Genomic DNA, 15,428 nt, shown 5'->3' on the forward strand with positions numbered 1-15,428 from the left:
CTCGCGTGGCCAAAATATCTCCCGCTTGGGCACCACATGCTTGACCAGACATATGTTGACCTGCCATGCAGTTCGTTGGCGAGCGTATCTAAAAGACCCACACCAAAGAACAAAGAGGACCTCTCCTTGCTCCACATCAGCTGAGATCTCCAACCCCACTATACCTTCAGTCCTCTCTGAGACCTGCACTGAGAGGAATGAAGGTGTAGAATTAGGTGTGTCACAGCCAAGTACTTGTGGGCAATCTGCTTTCGGTACACCAACGTCAGATTGTACCAGGCAAATTTCCCTGCCCCAGCTGCTGCACCGCCGAAAGAAGTTCGCTCCCAGCCATCCACATGCCCAGCGGTTGAATGCTAGCTTGGCAAATTTGCTAGCACTTCAACAGCTGCCTTTTCAGTTGGTAGACTCTGCCCCCTTCCGTGAGTTTGTGGAATGTGCGGTTCCTCAGTGGCAGGTACCCAAACGCCACTTTTTCTCACGGAAGGCGATTCTGGCTCTCTACCGGCATGTGGAAGGCAATGTCAATGCCTCACTGGACAGGGCGGTCAGCGGTAAAGTGCATATTACCGCTGACTCATGGTCCAGCAGGCATGGACAGGGACGTTACCTAAGTTTCACCGCGCATTGGGTGACTCTGCTGGCAGCTGGGAAGGATGCAGGACAAGGTGCAGTAGTGTTGGAGGTTGTTCCGCCACCACGCCTCCAAAATGCCACTACTAATGATTGTGACACACCTCTCTCCTCCACCCCCTCCTCTTCTTCTTCCTCTATGACCTCTTCCTGTGCTTGGTCCTTGGAACCAGCGGTGCTCCGTAGCCGTTCAAGGGGCTACGCAAGTATGCAGGCCAAAAGATGCCATGCAGTGGGGGACAGGAGCCACACTGGGGCAGAGGTTCTGTCAGCTCTGCAGGGGCAGGTTCAGAAGTGGTTGACGCCACGCCAACTTAAGGCAGGAATGGTGGTTTGCGACAATGGCACCAACCTCCTCTCTGCCCTCCGACAGGGACAAATGACCCATGTGCCCTGTTTGGCTCACGTCCTTAACTTGGTGGTGCAGCGGTTCTTGGGCAGGTACCCGGGCTTACAGGATGTCCTGAGGCAGGCCAGGAAAGTCTGTGTGCATTTCTGCCGGTCATATAATGCCAGTGCTTGGCTGGCAGACCTCCAAAAGGAGTTTAACCTGCCCAAGAACCGCCTAATCTGTGAAATGCCCACCAGGTGGAACTCAACGTTGGCCATGCTGCAGCAGCTGCACACGCAGCAGAGGGCCATCAATTAGTACCTGTGCGACTATGGCACCAGGATAGCGTCATGGGAGCTTGTTTTTTTTTCCCCATGCCAGTGGGCCATGATCAGGGATGCATGCACTGTCCTGTCACTATTTGAGGAGGCCACGAGGATGGTGAGCAGTGACAGTGCATGCATCATTGACACTGTCCCGCTTGTCCACCTGTTGGAGCACACTCTGCGTGGAATAATGGACAGGGCACTTGAGGCAGAACAGAGGCAGGAGGAGGAGGACTTCCTTAGCTCTCAAGGCCCCCTTTATCCAGACAGTGTTCCTGCGTGCCCGCCGATCACACACGAAGAGGAGGAGGAGGAGGATTGTGTCAGTATGGAGGTGGAGCCTGGCACTCAGCATCAGCAGCAGTCTTTAAGGGATCAGTCCCAAGAAACACATGGACTTGTACGTGGCTGGGAGGAGGTGGCTGCGGACCATGTCGTCCTTAGTGACCCAGAGGACTCCGGACTGAATGCCTCAGCAAACCTATGCTGCATGGCCTCCCTGATCCTGCAAAGCCTGCGTAAGGATCCTCGAATTCGTGGTATCAAGGAGAAGGACCAATACTGGCTGGCAACCCTCCTTGATCCACGTTACAAGGGTAAGGTTGCGAACCTTATCTTGTCGTCACAGAAGGAGCAGAGGATGAAACATCTTCGGGAGGCCTTGCAGAAAGGTCTGTGCAACACATTCCCAGAGACTGGGAGGTTACAAACTCCTGTTTCTGGACAACGTGTTGCTGAGGCTTCGGTCAGTCAAAGAAGGAGCGGTGGAAAGGTGGCCGTCTGACCGATGCGTTCAGACAATTTTTTAGTCCGCAGCCCCAAGGTATGATCGGTTCCAGCAACCATGGCCAGCGTCTGTTTTACATGGTGCAGGAATACCTAGGGGCAATATCTGACTTGGACACCTTTCCCACCGAAAATCCTCTGGGTTACTGGGTCTTGAGGATGGATCACTGGCCAGAGCTTGCACAGTATGCAATTGAGCTACTGGCCTGTCCTGCATCCAGCGTCCTTTTCGGAACGCACATTCAGTGCTGCTGGAGGCTTTGTAACCAATCACAGGGTGTGTCTGTCCACCGACTCGGTCGATCGACTGACCTTCATAAAAATGAATCAGTCTTGGATCACCACCAGCTACCAAGCACCTGATGCTGATGTAACCGAATAATTTTTTTTGAAATCTCAGATCCCTTCAAAGACTGCCTATGCTGATGCTGAGTGACTATCCTGAGTAATTATCCTCTCCTCCTCAATGATCACGCTGATAGCTTGTAACAACATTTTTGGTTCTGGGCGCGGCCACCAGTGCCTAAGTCCCAATTTTTCAGCCCCTGTTTAACAGGGGCGTGTAATTACAATTTTTGATGCAATACTTTGCAGCAAGGCTAGTTCCTGTGCTCCAACTAGAGTATCTGTGAGGGGTTGCAGTGTTGTGGCACCAGCACCAGTGCCTAAGGCCCAATTTTTCTGCCCCTGTTTAACAGGGGCATGTAGTTACAATTTTTGATGCAATACTTTGCAGCAGGGCTTGTTTCTGCGTTCCAACTAGAGTATCTGTGAGGGGTTGCAGTGTTGTGGCACCAGCACCAGTGCCTAAGGCCCAATTTTTCAGCCCCTGTTCAACAGGGGCATGTAATTACAATTCTTGATCTAATATTTCACAGCAGGGCCCGTTTCTGTGCCCACCAAGAGCGAGTGAGGACTTACAGTGTTGTGGCACCAGCACCACCACCAAAGGCCCAAGTTTTCTGCCCCTGTTTAACAGGGGCATGTAATTACAATTCTTGATCTAATATTTCACAGCTGGGCCCTGAGAGGGCTTACAATGTTGTGGCCACAACAACACCTAAGGCCCAAATTTCTGCTGAGTATATAGGGCAGGCCCCTACTTTCAAACATCCAACTTACAAAGTACTCCTACTTGCAAACGGAAGGAGACAACAGGAAGTGAGATGAAATCTACCCCTAGGAAGGGAAATTTTCTCCTGTAAGAGTTAATATGGGAAAAACATTTCTCCTTTCCATTGATGCTTTATCACCAATCCTTGTTTCACAAAAAAACCTAAATTTTCAAAAAACATTTGTCATTGGGACAAAAAGTGAGGTGAAATCTTCTGAAGAGGAGAACAGACAGCAAAACAAATGTCACAGGGGTGATAACCCTTCCCTATGTTTTCCAAAAAGCTTAAAATAGATTTTTTGGCTGGAGCTAAACACGTTAAAAATGTACCAGTTCAAAATTACAAAGAGATTCTACTTAACAACAAACCTACACTCCCTGTCTTGTTTGCACCGCCTGTATACTGCTGTTCAGAGTACAGAGCCTGTATACTGCTGAATATTTCACTTTTTTTTTTTTTACTTTAAGCATCATTAAAATCACTGCTCCCGAAAAAACAGCCCTTTTTAAAAGTTTTTTTTGCATTGATACATGTCCCCTGGGGCAGGACCCGGGTCCCCAAACCCTTTTTAGAACAATACCATGCAAATTAGCCTTTCAAATGAGCACTTTTGATTTCGAACGTTCGAGTCCCATAGACGTCAATAGGGTTCTAACGTTCGTGCAAATTTTCGGTCTGTTTGCAGGTTCTGGTGCGAACCGAACCCGGGGGTGTTCGGCTCATCCCTATTCCAGAGTTTAGTAAATAAGGAGAGGCTTCACTTTGCAAAGAATACCCAACCACATGTAAGGAAAATTTAAAAAAACAGCATTGCTGATGGAAGTCGGCAGAGCTTTGTCACATTTACTAAGCTCTGGAGCAACTGTACTTGCAAAGTGCACAGGTTATTTGTCTAATTGCCTTTAGTAAATTAACCCCAGAAAGTAAGAAGTGTGGTAAGTTTTTAATAGGAAAGCAGAGGAACTGGCAGGAACAAAGGAAGCAATACAAAGAGAACAGGATACTTTCTCATACAAGTACATGGTACAAGCAGGCACATATCGAGAATATGAAGTGTTGGGGTAACAAACGCTTTAAGCGGTTAAAACGGCATTAGCAGTTAAATCAAAACTCTCCAAAAAATATATTCTGGACACAAAGAAATAATATTTCTGATCATAAAGCGCTACTTCTGCCCCAAACTATTTCTTCAATATTGGATGCTTGTTGGGAAATTACATTTTATGCCATTTTTTTTTTCTGGGACTTCAGTGATGAGGTATCTCCACCGGTTACTCAAAGCTTTCAGGGCAATTGCAAAGCCAAAGAAGGTATCGACAAACATTTTAGTTATTTATTTTATGTATTTGGAGCACCGATAACATTCAGAAAACATTTCCACTGGTAAGAGATGATATGAGTAAACAAATACCGTATTTATCGGCATATAACATGCACTTTTTTCCCCTTAAAATCAGGGTAAAATCGCGGGGGCGTGTTATATGCCGATCCCTCGCCGACTGTGAGCCTTTTGGTGGCTTAGGGTCACTTTCGGTCGCTCTTGTCGGCTTTCGTCCGTTCTCTGCGGCTCTCGGCGGCTTTCGCCCAATCTCAGTGGCTTTCGCCCGCGTCAGCCAGCGAAAGCCACCAAGAGCAGCTGAGTGCGGCCAAAAGCTGCTGAGAACGGCCGAGAGTGGCCGAAAGCCGCCGAGATCGGCCAAGAGCCGCCGAAAGCCACCAAGAGCAGCCAAGTGTGTCCAAAACCCGCCGAGAATGGCCGAAGGCTGCCGAGAACGGCCGAGAGCGGCCGAAAGCCCCCGAGAACGGCAGCACCATTTTTTAACGGCAGTGTACTGACAAGTCTGCAAATGACACAGGGGCAAGGCTGCAGATGGACACTGACAAGGCTGCAATGATGGACAAGGCTACAGATGGACACTGACAAGACTACACTGACACTGACAAGGCTGCAGATGGACACTGACAAGACTACACTGACAAGGCTGCAGATGGACACTGATAAGGCTGCAGATGGAACCTGACAAGGCTGTACTGACACTGACAAGGCTGCAGATGGACACTGACAAGGCTGCAATGACACTGACAAGGCTGCACTGACACACTGACAAGGCTGCAGATGGACACTGACAAGGCTGCATTGATGGGCATTTAAATGTAAGTTTTTTCCTTAAACTTCCCTCCTAAAAGTTTTTTTCCTTAAAATTCCCTCCTAAACTTGGGGTGCGTGTTATACGCCGGCGCGTGTTATACGCCGATAAATACGGTAATTATTCATATGAAAGTTTATTTTTGTAGCTGACAGAAAAATATTACATAAAATTATAATTAAACAATATGTCATAAAAATTTAAATAATACTGAAAATTAAAAAAAAAAATATAAGGGTGTAACTAACTGGGTCATGGTTTGTCATGTTTAATAACAATAAATAATTTTAGTAATTGTAGTAATTAGGAATGAATTACTTACAACTTGGTTTATCCTATTATGGTTCTTTCTAACATATAAAATGTTTTGCAGTAGCTTAAAGTAAGGCTATATTTGTATTTTTGTTATAATAATTAAAATATATAATTAATTAATGTTATTAAATAATTAAAAAATAACATTAACTGCATAAGCAACTAAGTAAAATAAGTGTTAAATCATAAACTAACTGTCTTGCAACTTTCTGATAAATTTGATATTGCACAGGGTAGTGAAATAATCAACTTTAGAAATAATATTGATTACCTATTTTGTTCCCTTATGATTTTACACACTCTTGAGGTATCCTTTATGGTCAGTGGGAAAAGATCAGATAGTGGTTTTTGCCATGTGGGAACTGTCGATACAATGGAATGTTGTGTCTATACGAGCATTTCACAGTCAATTGAAGACAGCTGTAGACAGACCTCCATGGTAACAAGCCTGTACAGGCATAATGGAACAAAATAATGCTATTTAAGAAGTTTATGATTTAAATCCCTTGACTTTCAGTATCAAATGCATCAGAAAGCTGATGAATGGTGGAGTTCAATGTTTTAATTTAGGTGGCTTAAGGGTCTGTGTTGACAGGCTATGAGCTTGTGTGAATGGCATCAGTTTGGCATCAGTCTTAGCCAAGTCTGAGCTCATTCAGAAATGACTGGCACATGTATTTGAGCTGCAATCGACCTCCTTCTGACCTGCTCCAAGCAAGTTTTGCATTCTAATAGATTTGCATAAAAATGTAAAACATGCTTCAAGCAAACAAAAGCTTGTCAACACAGGCCCTACATCTGAAAAATTTGTAAGGTGAACTTACACAGGACACAGGACGCCCCCCCCCCCCCTCACAGTCCTGCTTACCTGCAGCACGCCAATCACCCACACTGACAGCTCGTATCGCCGCCTCACCATCATTAGAAATCACCCGCAGCTTATTCTCCAAAACGTACCTCGCCAGGAGGTACGTTTAGGAGCATTCTAATTGGTCAGCACCGTCACATGGGTGGCACTAAACCAATCAGAAACCGCGTAGCCTGTTCTGTCACCACGGGCAAAGAGGAGAGAAAGCCACGGGGATTTAAAACCCCCTGGACCGTTACAGCGGCGATACGAGCTGTCAGTTCGGGGGATAACCGGACTCCAGGTTAGAAGGCCCTGGGGGCATGAGGAGGAGGTCCAGTGTAAGTCCACCTTACAGATTTTCTTTAAAGGTGGACTTACACTTTAAGTTGAGGTGGAGTTGAGGTGAAACACAACATAATTTTTTGGTAAGATTCTACAAATTATTGAAGCAGCTAAACACATCATAATGCTTTGAGCCTAATGTACAAAAAACAGGTTTTGAAACACTGGGCATGATTTACTAAAAAATATGTTTGGTGCTTCAATTCCCCCACAAACCCAGCTGAACAGCCAAAACATACTCTCAGACTACATGCATGTAAATGTACACAGCTATGATATATATACACCCAACGTAATTCACTAGGAAGCCCATATATATGCTTGTGGTGCATTAATGAGATGGTAAAACTCAAAAAAAAAAAAAAAAACCCTACAAGACAAAGGCATAATGAGCTAGTATGCATTGCATACAAGCTTATTATGAAATACTTACCTTAGAACGATGCCCTAGATCGGCATCGATCCTCCGAGCACAGCGCTGACATCTTCTGCCGGAGTTACTTCCGGGTTCGCGGCTCCGGCGCTGTGATTGGCTGGACCTGCGATGAAGTCACTCCTGTGCATGCCGGTCATGGCATAGCTACTGAAAAAACAGCACGAGCGAGCCGTTTCTTCAGTGCACATGTGCCAATGACATCGGTACATGCGGATATAGTGAATATCTCCTAAACGGTGCAAGTTTAGGAGATATTAATGGTACCTACATGTAAGCCTTGCTATAGGCTTGCGTATAGGTAAAAGTGGTAGTAAAGGTATTACAACCACTTTAAGATAATGTCCGATGCATTAAGGCAGCCTATTGGGGCTTCCAACTGCACCAAAACACACCAAAAAGGTGCATGTATTACTACGATAACTAAGGCCATTTTGGGTTGAAACATCAGCTTTTCCTGCACAGCTGTTTTTAGACTTATGCATCAATAAAATGTATGACTTTTTTTATTTCTGAACCTTCCATGATGCGGATTATCTATTACTAATATCCTATCAAAAGCGAGCTAGAAAAAGCTGGAGTTGTGCTCCGGAGCCCTGCAGTCTGTTTGGGTGAGATATAGGGATTGGGCTTTTTGCTTGGATTTCATGCCATATACCTTTTACTATTTAGCACTGCAGTGCACCATAGTGCATAACATGGGTTGCCACACATTGCTATAACACAACAGTGTGAATCCAGCTTTAAAAATGTTGTTTGAACATACCAGCTAATTGGTGGAATACCTTTTCTCTGTTAGTTATTTTGTACTCTCATTTCATCCAGGAACAATACTGCATAAAGTTGGTAGTAAAAAACACCTGCCATAACGCAGGCTTTGTATTTGTATCACAGCGCATATGCACATTTACTCATGCTTTGGCCACTGGGAGTGCACATATATGATTTCTTACATTGCTTTTGATGATTAGTGCATGTTTTAATGAAAAAATACCTAAATTTATCCTGCCTTATTTGCTCCAAGAGTATGGCATTTGTGTTTTCTGGTGGTGCTACTTAGTTGGGTAGCTTTCATTGTTGGGAGTCCTAAATGATAACTGTAATTTAAAGTGTTTGTTACCCCAACATTTCATATTTCTGATATGTGCCTGCTATACCATGTACTTGTATGAGAAAATATCCTGTTCTCTTTGTATTGCTTCCATTGTGTGAAATCCCTGGTGATCCTGCCAGTCTCTCTGCTTTCCTATTAAAAACTGACCACACTAAGCAGGAGAGCACACAGTGGTCAGTTCTCTAGCTATGCTGGGAACTCAGTGTGCTCTCCTCCAATGATCATACTTGTCCTGACACGTCCTCCCTGCACAGCCTTTCACTGGGAAGCTCAGTGTGCTGCTGCTTCTCCTCCCCCCAGCTCTTATGCAGCTGAGAACAGAGGGAATGTGAACACTTATAAAAAAGGTAAAACAATATTAATAATGTATTTTTAAATCTATACAAAAATGTCTTGCCTTTCATTTCTATTTTAAACTGAATGGATTGTTTTACAAGGTGATCATTTACAATCACTTTAAAGTGTAAGTTCACCTTTACAGAAACCCCCCCCCCCCTCTGTCCCACTGACCTGCAGCACGGCGATCTCCCATACGGAACCCTGCTATTGCCGCCTTACCGGACCGGGGCTTAGAAATCCCCCCTGCATTCTCTCTACTTCTTCACCGCTGACAGGACGGGCTACGCAGGATCTGACTGATCGGCCAATTAGAATGCTCCAAAATGTATCTCCTGATGGGGGACATTTTGGAAATTAAGCCGGGGGGGTTTTCTAAGCCCCGGACCGGTGAGGTGGCGATAGCAGGGCTCAGAAAGGGGGATCGCCACCTGTCCATTGTTATCCCCCAGTGGGACAAGGGGGAGGGGTGAGTAGGGGGTCCTGTGTAAGTTCACCTTACAGATTTTTCTGTAAAGGTGAACTTACCCTTTAAGTACAGTTGTCTTTCAAATGCACCCCCTCCTTCCTTCCTAGCCCTTACAGTGAAGATCCTAGAAGAACAAGGACAGGAAATTTTAACTCTTGGAGTATTGTTTGGAGGGGTCTTCATGCTTTGACATATTTTAATTTATTTAGGCACAAAACTGTAAATAAGGACTGAACCATATGCACTGAACATGAATGTACACTTTAACAGAACAGTAAAGAGACCATGTTTATTGGACTTGCAAACCCACAAGAGGAGCATGCCAGTTATCTTCATAATGATGTCTTCCTGCAGTTGTTCCTTTCCTATTAGGGCTCATTCACGCCATATCCATTGAGCTGTGTTGCTCTGAATAGAGCAACACAGGTTTAACGCAAGGACACAGAAAATAATTTTTTCTATGAGCCCTGTTCACACCATAAAAGTGCATAGTAAATTAGGAACAGTGTATCACATTTAACTGCTTCAAAAAAGTGTGATTCCTGTTTTAAGCCCATCATTGTGCATCACCCCATCTTTATCCTCTGTTAGCTTCTATTCTGTAGAGTTTTTGTGGTATTTCTTAACAAAATGGTCACCAGACCCAATATTCAAATATATATTATTTAGATATGAACTATTAAATTAGCAGGTAATAATGATAACCTGAAATTCCAGTGCTGTTCTTTTGAAACATAAACTAATTTGCAGGCAGATGAAGGTTCATCCACACCCAGAGACAATCTGCAATATTGATTTGGAATGTACAGTGTAAACCATGTCCCGATATTTCTTTTATTATAAATGTTATTCTTTTGTACATTACAATTTTTATCATTTGTCAAAAAAAAAAATACATCAAATGTTACTTATATTTTGCTTGTTCTTTTATTTGCCTAGTAAGGCTACAAAAAGACATGTCACTAATGGTAACAATGGTGTGTTTTTATTAGCTCTTACCTCCAAAATTTGTTGTGTAATTTAACACTTTTTTTGGCTTACATTTTACTGTTTGGATATGTTTTCTAATTTTCTAATTTTATTATTATCTTCAGTATCCCCGAAAACATGCATCACCGCTGGTAAATATTTTTTAGATATTAATAAACCTATTTTTGTTATAGGGCTGCTTATGAAAGTTGAATGTGGTAGAAACTCTGTTTAAAATCAGTTTGCCCTTTTTTTTGTCCAGGATATATAGCATCATTCAGCGTCTGCAACTGAAATGAGTTTTTATTGTATGTAGTTGATTTTAGCTTTCTGTCCTTGAAGTGTAATATTTATATATGAATTATGCTTATGTAATTTAGGTTGACTAAAATGTAAATATATAAGCTTTATAGCTTTTGAGCATAGGGGTTGGAAAAAGATTGGACACCGGAGCCAGCAGACTCTCATCGTGGTCATCTTCTCAGTGCTCTCACCACTGCCTGCTGCTTCTGTATCTCCTTATACTGACCCACAGAGACTTGTGTGTTATGTATCATTTCATGAGGCCTGAACATGCCAAGACAATACAAATATCGCCCAAATAACCCCCTTTTGGAAAGTAGATAGTCCAAGAATACTACGATCTGAGACAAGAGGAGTATCCTTTTCCATGTGACAGTTGGATGATCCCTCCTGCTCTTTGTATGCTAGGGAACAACCGTGGATGGAGCATATGATATTTATGGGCCCCTTTTGACCACTCATAATAGGTGGTCAACACTCACTGGTAAGATTACATCCTAACTTATGGTGGTGGTCTATTCACGTAGTGGAGGAGCTGAGTGAAGTAGAACTTCTGCACATATTCATACTGTGAAGGCATTTCATTGGTGCCGTTTTGAAGACACATGGACCGATTTGCATTTTTTATTTTCAAGTATAACACATATTTTTTATTGTCTATGTGATTATATCTCTCGTTAGTGGTGCTGCTATTTACACGTCTAGTTACTCACGAGCACAGTTTTATCTTGTTTTTCATAAAATGTAAATTTAATTGATCCTATTTTATAAAATATAGTTTTTATTTTACAGTTACAATTTGCAACATGAAATAATTAGGTATTGAAGTTCTCTCTCTAGCACTTGTCCTTGAAGCTTTATATTTTCCTTTTAAACATTATATATTTATATATGAATTGTATGAATTATGCTTATATAATTTAGGTTGACTAACATGTAAATATAATTGAACCTTTTGTATGATTTAAAGAACAAAGATGGTAGCAAGGGAGTAAAGGATTAAACAATATAATTATTGAATTGTTGCAATGCAGAATATTGTAAAAGCCACACACAATGATAGTCCACTAAGCTTTTTAGTATTCGTATCCTATTAGCTTATTGAAGTGAATTTCATTTTTGCCTCACCTGAGGAGTTATCGGTCGAAACTGGTTATAACAGAAGAGGTTCACCTCCCTTTTGTCAGGTTCACAGCTGAAATGTAAGGCCTCATTTCCATAAACAGCAAAACCCAGGACACCAAGGAAAAACATTCGCACAGAACCAAAGAAAAGGGTATGGAACTGACCAATCACCGTTGGAGGTCTGAGCTTTAAGAATAAAAAAAAAACATAAACCTTATGAGCTTTCATTTTACAGTTAGGACATATCTGCTAAATACTCAATTGCTACAGTCATATTTATTAAAATTAATATAACTTACATACATTCCTCATTGATCACATATTATTTCTGTTTTCTTCTTTGCAGAGCAATTACGCCACAGACATAAAAAGACCCACACGTAGACTACATTCAGCACACAACTGCCTCAAAAAGACACTACTGTCATCACAAAAAAAATACAACAGAATGCTTTTTTAACCAACCCAGCTCTCGAGACCTCCAATGCTCATTGTATTATATCACAGAAAGGTCAGCAGGAAAACAGTACACAGATTTGTCCATTGTTATCCAATATACAGATGATAGAATTCTCCCGATACATGCTAGCAAATAAATAACTGAGGGGGCGTTTTCCGATGATTTTGGAATTGTACTGCAAGCTTTGACATACAGAAACCAAGCACAACATTACTTAACTAGATGCGAGCAAAAAACTAACAAGTTGACATTAACTCAACGGCCAATATCCAGGAGCTATGCTATCTGACCCTTTCACTACCTCCTAGGAAAGCCCGAAGCCTTTAAGAAAATATTAGTTAGTATCGCCGAGTGTCTACAATGATTATGAAAAAATAATCTTAATACAGACCGAGTTTTCCAGATACAATCAAAGGACTTGTTACCATAGAATGGACAGACACTGTTGCAATGATTCATACCTTTACTGTTACGCATTTCTTAGAATGCTAACACCTTTCTGGATACTCACACATCCTTCATAGAAGTTCTTGATATAATTTAAAGACATCTCTTGCAAAATGTTATCTTGGTGAAAATCTGGAGTAATTCATGTCTCTCATTGCCAATTTGCTATTACTGGACCTCGTTCACTGTTATTGCTCTCTCATGACCCTTGCTGTAAAAACTCTTGTCACTGCACATTTCTCTTTTATCTCTAGGCCCCAATCAACTTTCACTCTCCAGACAAAAAAAGGCAAAACAAAGCATAGTACATGTGGTCAGCTCTATAATACCCAACAAACTCAGTCAGCAGAAAAACCAACAGAATTCTAAGGTGAGTACAGTTGATATATTTGGGGTGACAATGACAGACTTTTTTTTTAACATTCTTAGAAAGCTTATATCTTATAACTTATATTTCCTGACTATTATTTAAATCAAAGTTGCTTGTATATCAAACACTTCTAACTCACTTTTCTTTATTCATAAGCTCACAAAAAGTCATCTGAATGTACTATATATTTAAATAATAGTTATTTTAAAATGTGCAATTTCCTACAGCAATTTACAAATATGTTTATTTCACCATGAGGCTTTTTTAATTATTTACAACTTATACAGATGGCATATACAGCCTTAACATATTATCAACTGAAACATGCATTACTATATTCACTAAATAGTTCTTAATTTAAAAAAAAAAATAACAATAACCCATAACACCCTCTCAGAATCCAGCAAGTTGAGCTAGGAGATCACTATTTGGTTGCGTACACATTCACAAATTTGCTCCCAACTCCCCTCCCTATACCCTCACTTTTAATTACCTATCTCCCCTGATGGCTGTAGCCTTTTGTGCTGTCTTCAGCCCATCCAGTAAATGTTTCATAATAGGCTCCCCACGCCTGCACACTAATGTCTCATAGACTCAAATAGGACGTTGCCCCTGCAGTAGGAGTATTACCCATCCAAGTCTATGGGACTCTAGTGTACAGGCAGTCCAGTATTAGATTTTCACTGGTCTGGATTGTAGCTGTTAGAGGAGTTAAATAAGGCTACCCATACACACATAAATTCTCTTTTTCAGCTTGCGGCTGTAAGGGAAATCAAATAGATTTCCTCCTTCCACATTAAACAGTGAGGATAGAGTTATCTGCTGGCTATTGTATTCATGTAGCCATGACACACGTGGCTGTGACTGCTTGAATAGCCAAACAGTGACTGTATCTGATAGTATGCAGCTTCTGTTAAGCTGATAATTTTCCACCCAACTTCTTTGATTTTTCTTGTTCAATATATTTTAATTGAGTTTTACAATACAAAGATATAATGTGGACCAATATGTGTACAGTAGAAAAACACATTATATTACATAGTTTGAAGGGGCATGGCTGAAGAAAAAAGTTGAGTGCGGTAATGGCCCAACAGAAAAATCAAACATGTATATTGCAAGTGTTATAGAAAAAGTTGCCTCTCACTGGAGCAATCAAGGTATAATTGATAGACGGGGAAGGTTACAACATAGTGGAATATAACGTGAAAAAATTTGAAAGAATCAAAGGATACTCATACCAAAGAACTGGTGTAGGCGAATGACATGTTTACTAAACTGTAAAGAGGACAGGCAAAATAAAATCCTGAACATTGTTGGAGCTTTAAGGTCAGGAGGGAAAAAAGGTTGGAAGAGGGGAGGTGAGGTTGGCCAGGAGGAAGAAAGGACTTGGTGGTACAGAAGAGGAGATGAAAGAAAAAGAAGAAAAAAAAAGGGGAGCCCCTTTGATTTTTCAATCAAATTTGTCAATCTGGTTGGTGCTAACAGAATTTAGGCTGTTTATGGATAGCTTCAAGACCTGCAGGGGGTCACAGTTTACTGTAGGGGGGCTGGGGGAGATTTTTAAGAGTCTTAATTTAACAAGTAAGAGCTTTAAAAAAATACGTTAATGTCTTGTTTAATATGGCAAAAGGGGAATGTGCAAACTTCAACAATCACTCAAAAAAATATTTTATTAGTATGATATAAGTAAATTATTCCTGACTGGTTACGATCAGTTACAACACTTTACAAATCCTTGCCTTAATTTATTAAAATTGTTGTCAAAAAGTACTTTTTTCTTTAATTAACTTATATTTACTTCAAACAGTAATTTTAGTGAGAATATGTAGACACTTGTTTTAAAGATGTTACACTTCCAAAATTGTCAACAAAATACAATTCTGCTTCATATAAACATATAGAGCTATTTTTTTGTAATAAAGGTTAGTACAAAAAAAGGATCTAGTTATGGATATGATGAAATATTTACTTAGTCCTTTACTTAATGTATAAAATGTATAAAACAGAGACTATAAAGGGTATGTTACTCACCAACCTCAGTCCAGGTGCTGTGTTGTTTGGGCGACCCATTCAGTCCTTGTTTGGGGTCAGTCTCATCCTTGTTCCTAGAATTCCCAGGCTGATCTGGATTAACAGAGCCAGAGAGAGCCATTTCTCTGCCATTGCTAAGTGGCAGCTAGTAGATGCAAAAACTCATCAGCAGATTGATTAACTCATTAAATAACAATGTTATAATCCATAATTGGTTACTTTCTAACAAATGTTTTTTGTGGCTTGGTACTGCCAGTCACAGAAAAGAGAAGAATCACTCAGTACAGTACAGTAGATACACTAGTGCGAAAATGCTCTGTACATTGTGTCTGATGGCAGAGTAATGAAAAGCTCAGCATCATGTGATCACAGTATTTGAAAGCCCCTTTCAGATTGCTCCCTAGTACCATGGTTTACATCAGTTCTAAACTAGCTTAATAAACTGCAACCCAATGACTATGTTCAGGTTACAAAATCTAGATCATTTTGTTGTGAGGATTACAGTGCAGCTATTTTTTATTTAGAT

At 41.3% G+C, this 15,428-nt stretch overlaps 1 protein-coding gene across 1 annotated transcript in view; it reads right to left on the bottom strand.

Moving 5' to 3' along the window:
* Positions 1-15,214, bottom strand: part of GJE1 (gap junction protein epsilon 1) — a 28,991-nt gene extending 13,777 nt beyond the window's left edge. Inside the window, exons 1-2 of the mRNA XM_073627857.1 lie at positions 14,903-15,214; positions 11,598-11,780 (exon numbers count right to left, since the gene is read on the bottom strand). Coding sequence (XP_073483958.1) covers positions 11,598-11,780; positions 14,903-14,941 — 222 coding nt within the window. The 5' untranslated portion in view covers positions 14,942-15,214. The remainder of the gene's footprint in view (positions 1-11,597; positions 11,781-14,902) is intronic.
* Between the last annotated feature and the right edge of the window lie 214 nt (positions 15,215-15,428).

This window comes from Aquarana catesbeiana, linkage group LG04 (genome assembly GCF_042186555.1).
Source record: "Aquarana catesbeiana isolate 2022-GZ linkage group LG04, ASM4218655v1, whole genome shotgun sequence".
Classification (NCBI taxonomy): Eukaryota; Metazoa; Chordata; class Amphibia; order Anura; family Ranidae; genus Aquarana; species Aquarana catesbeiana.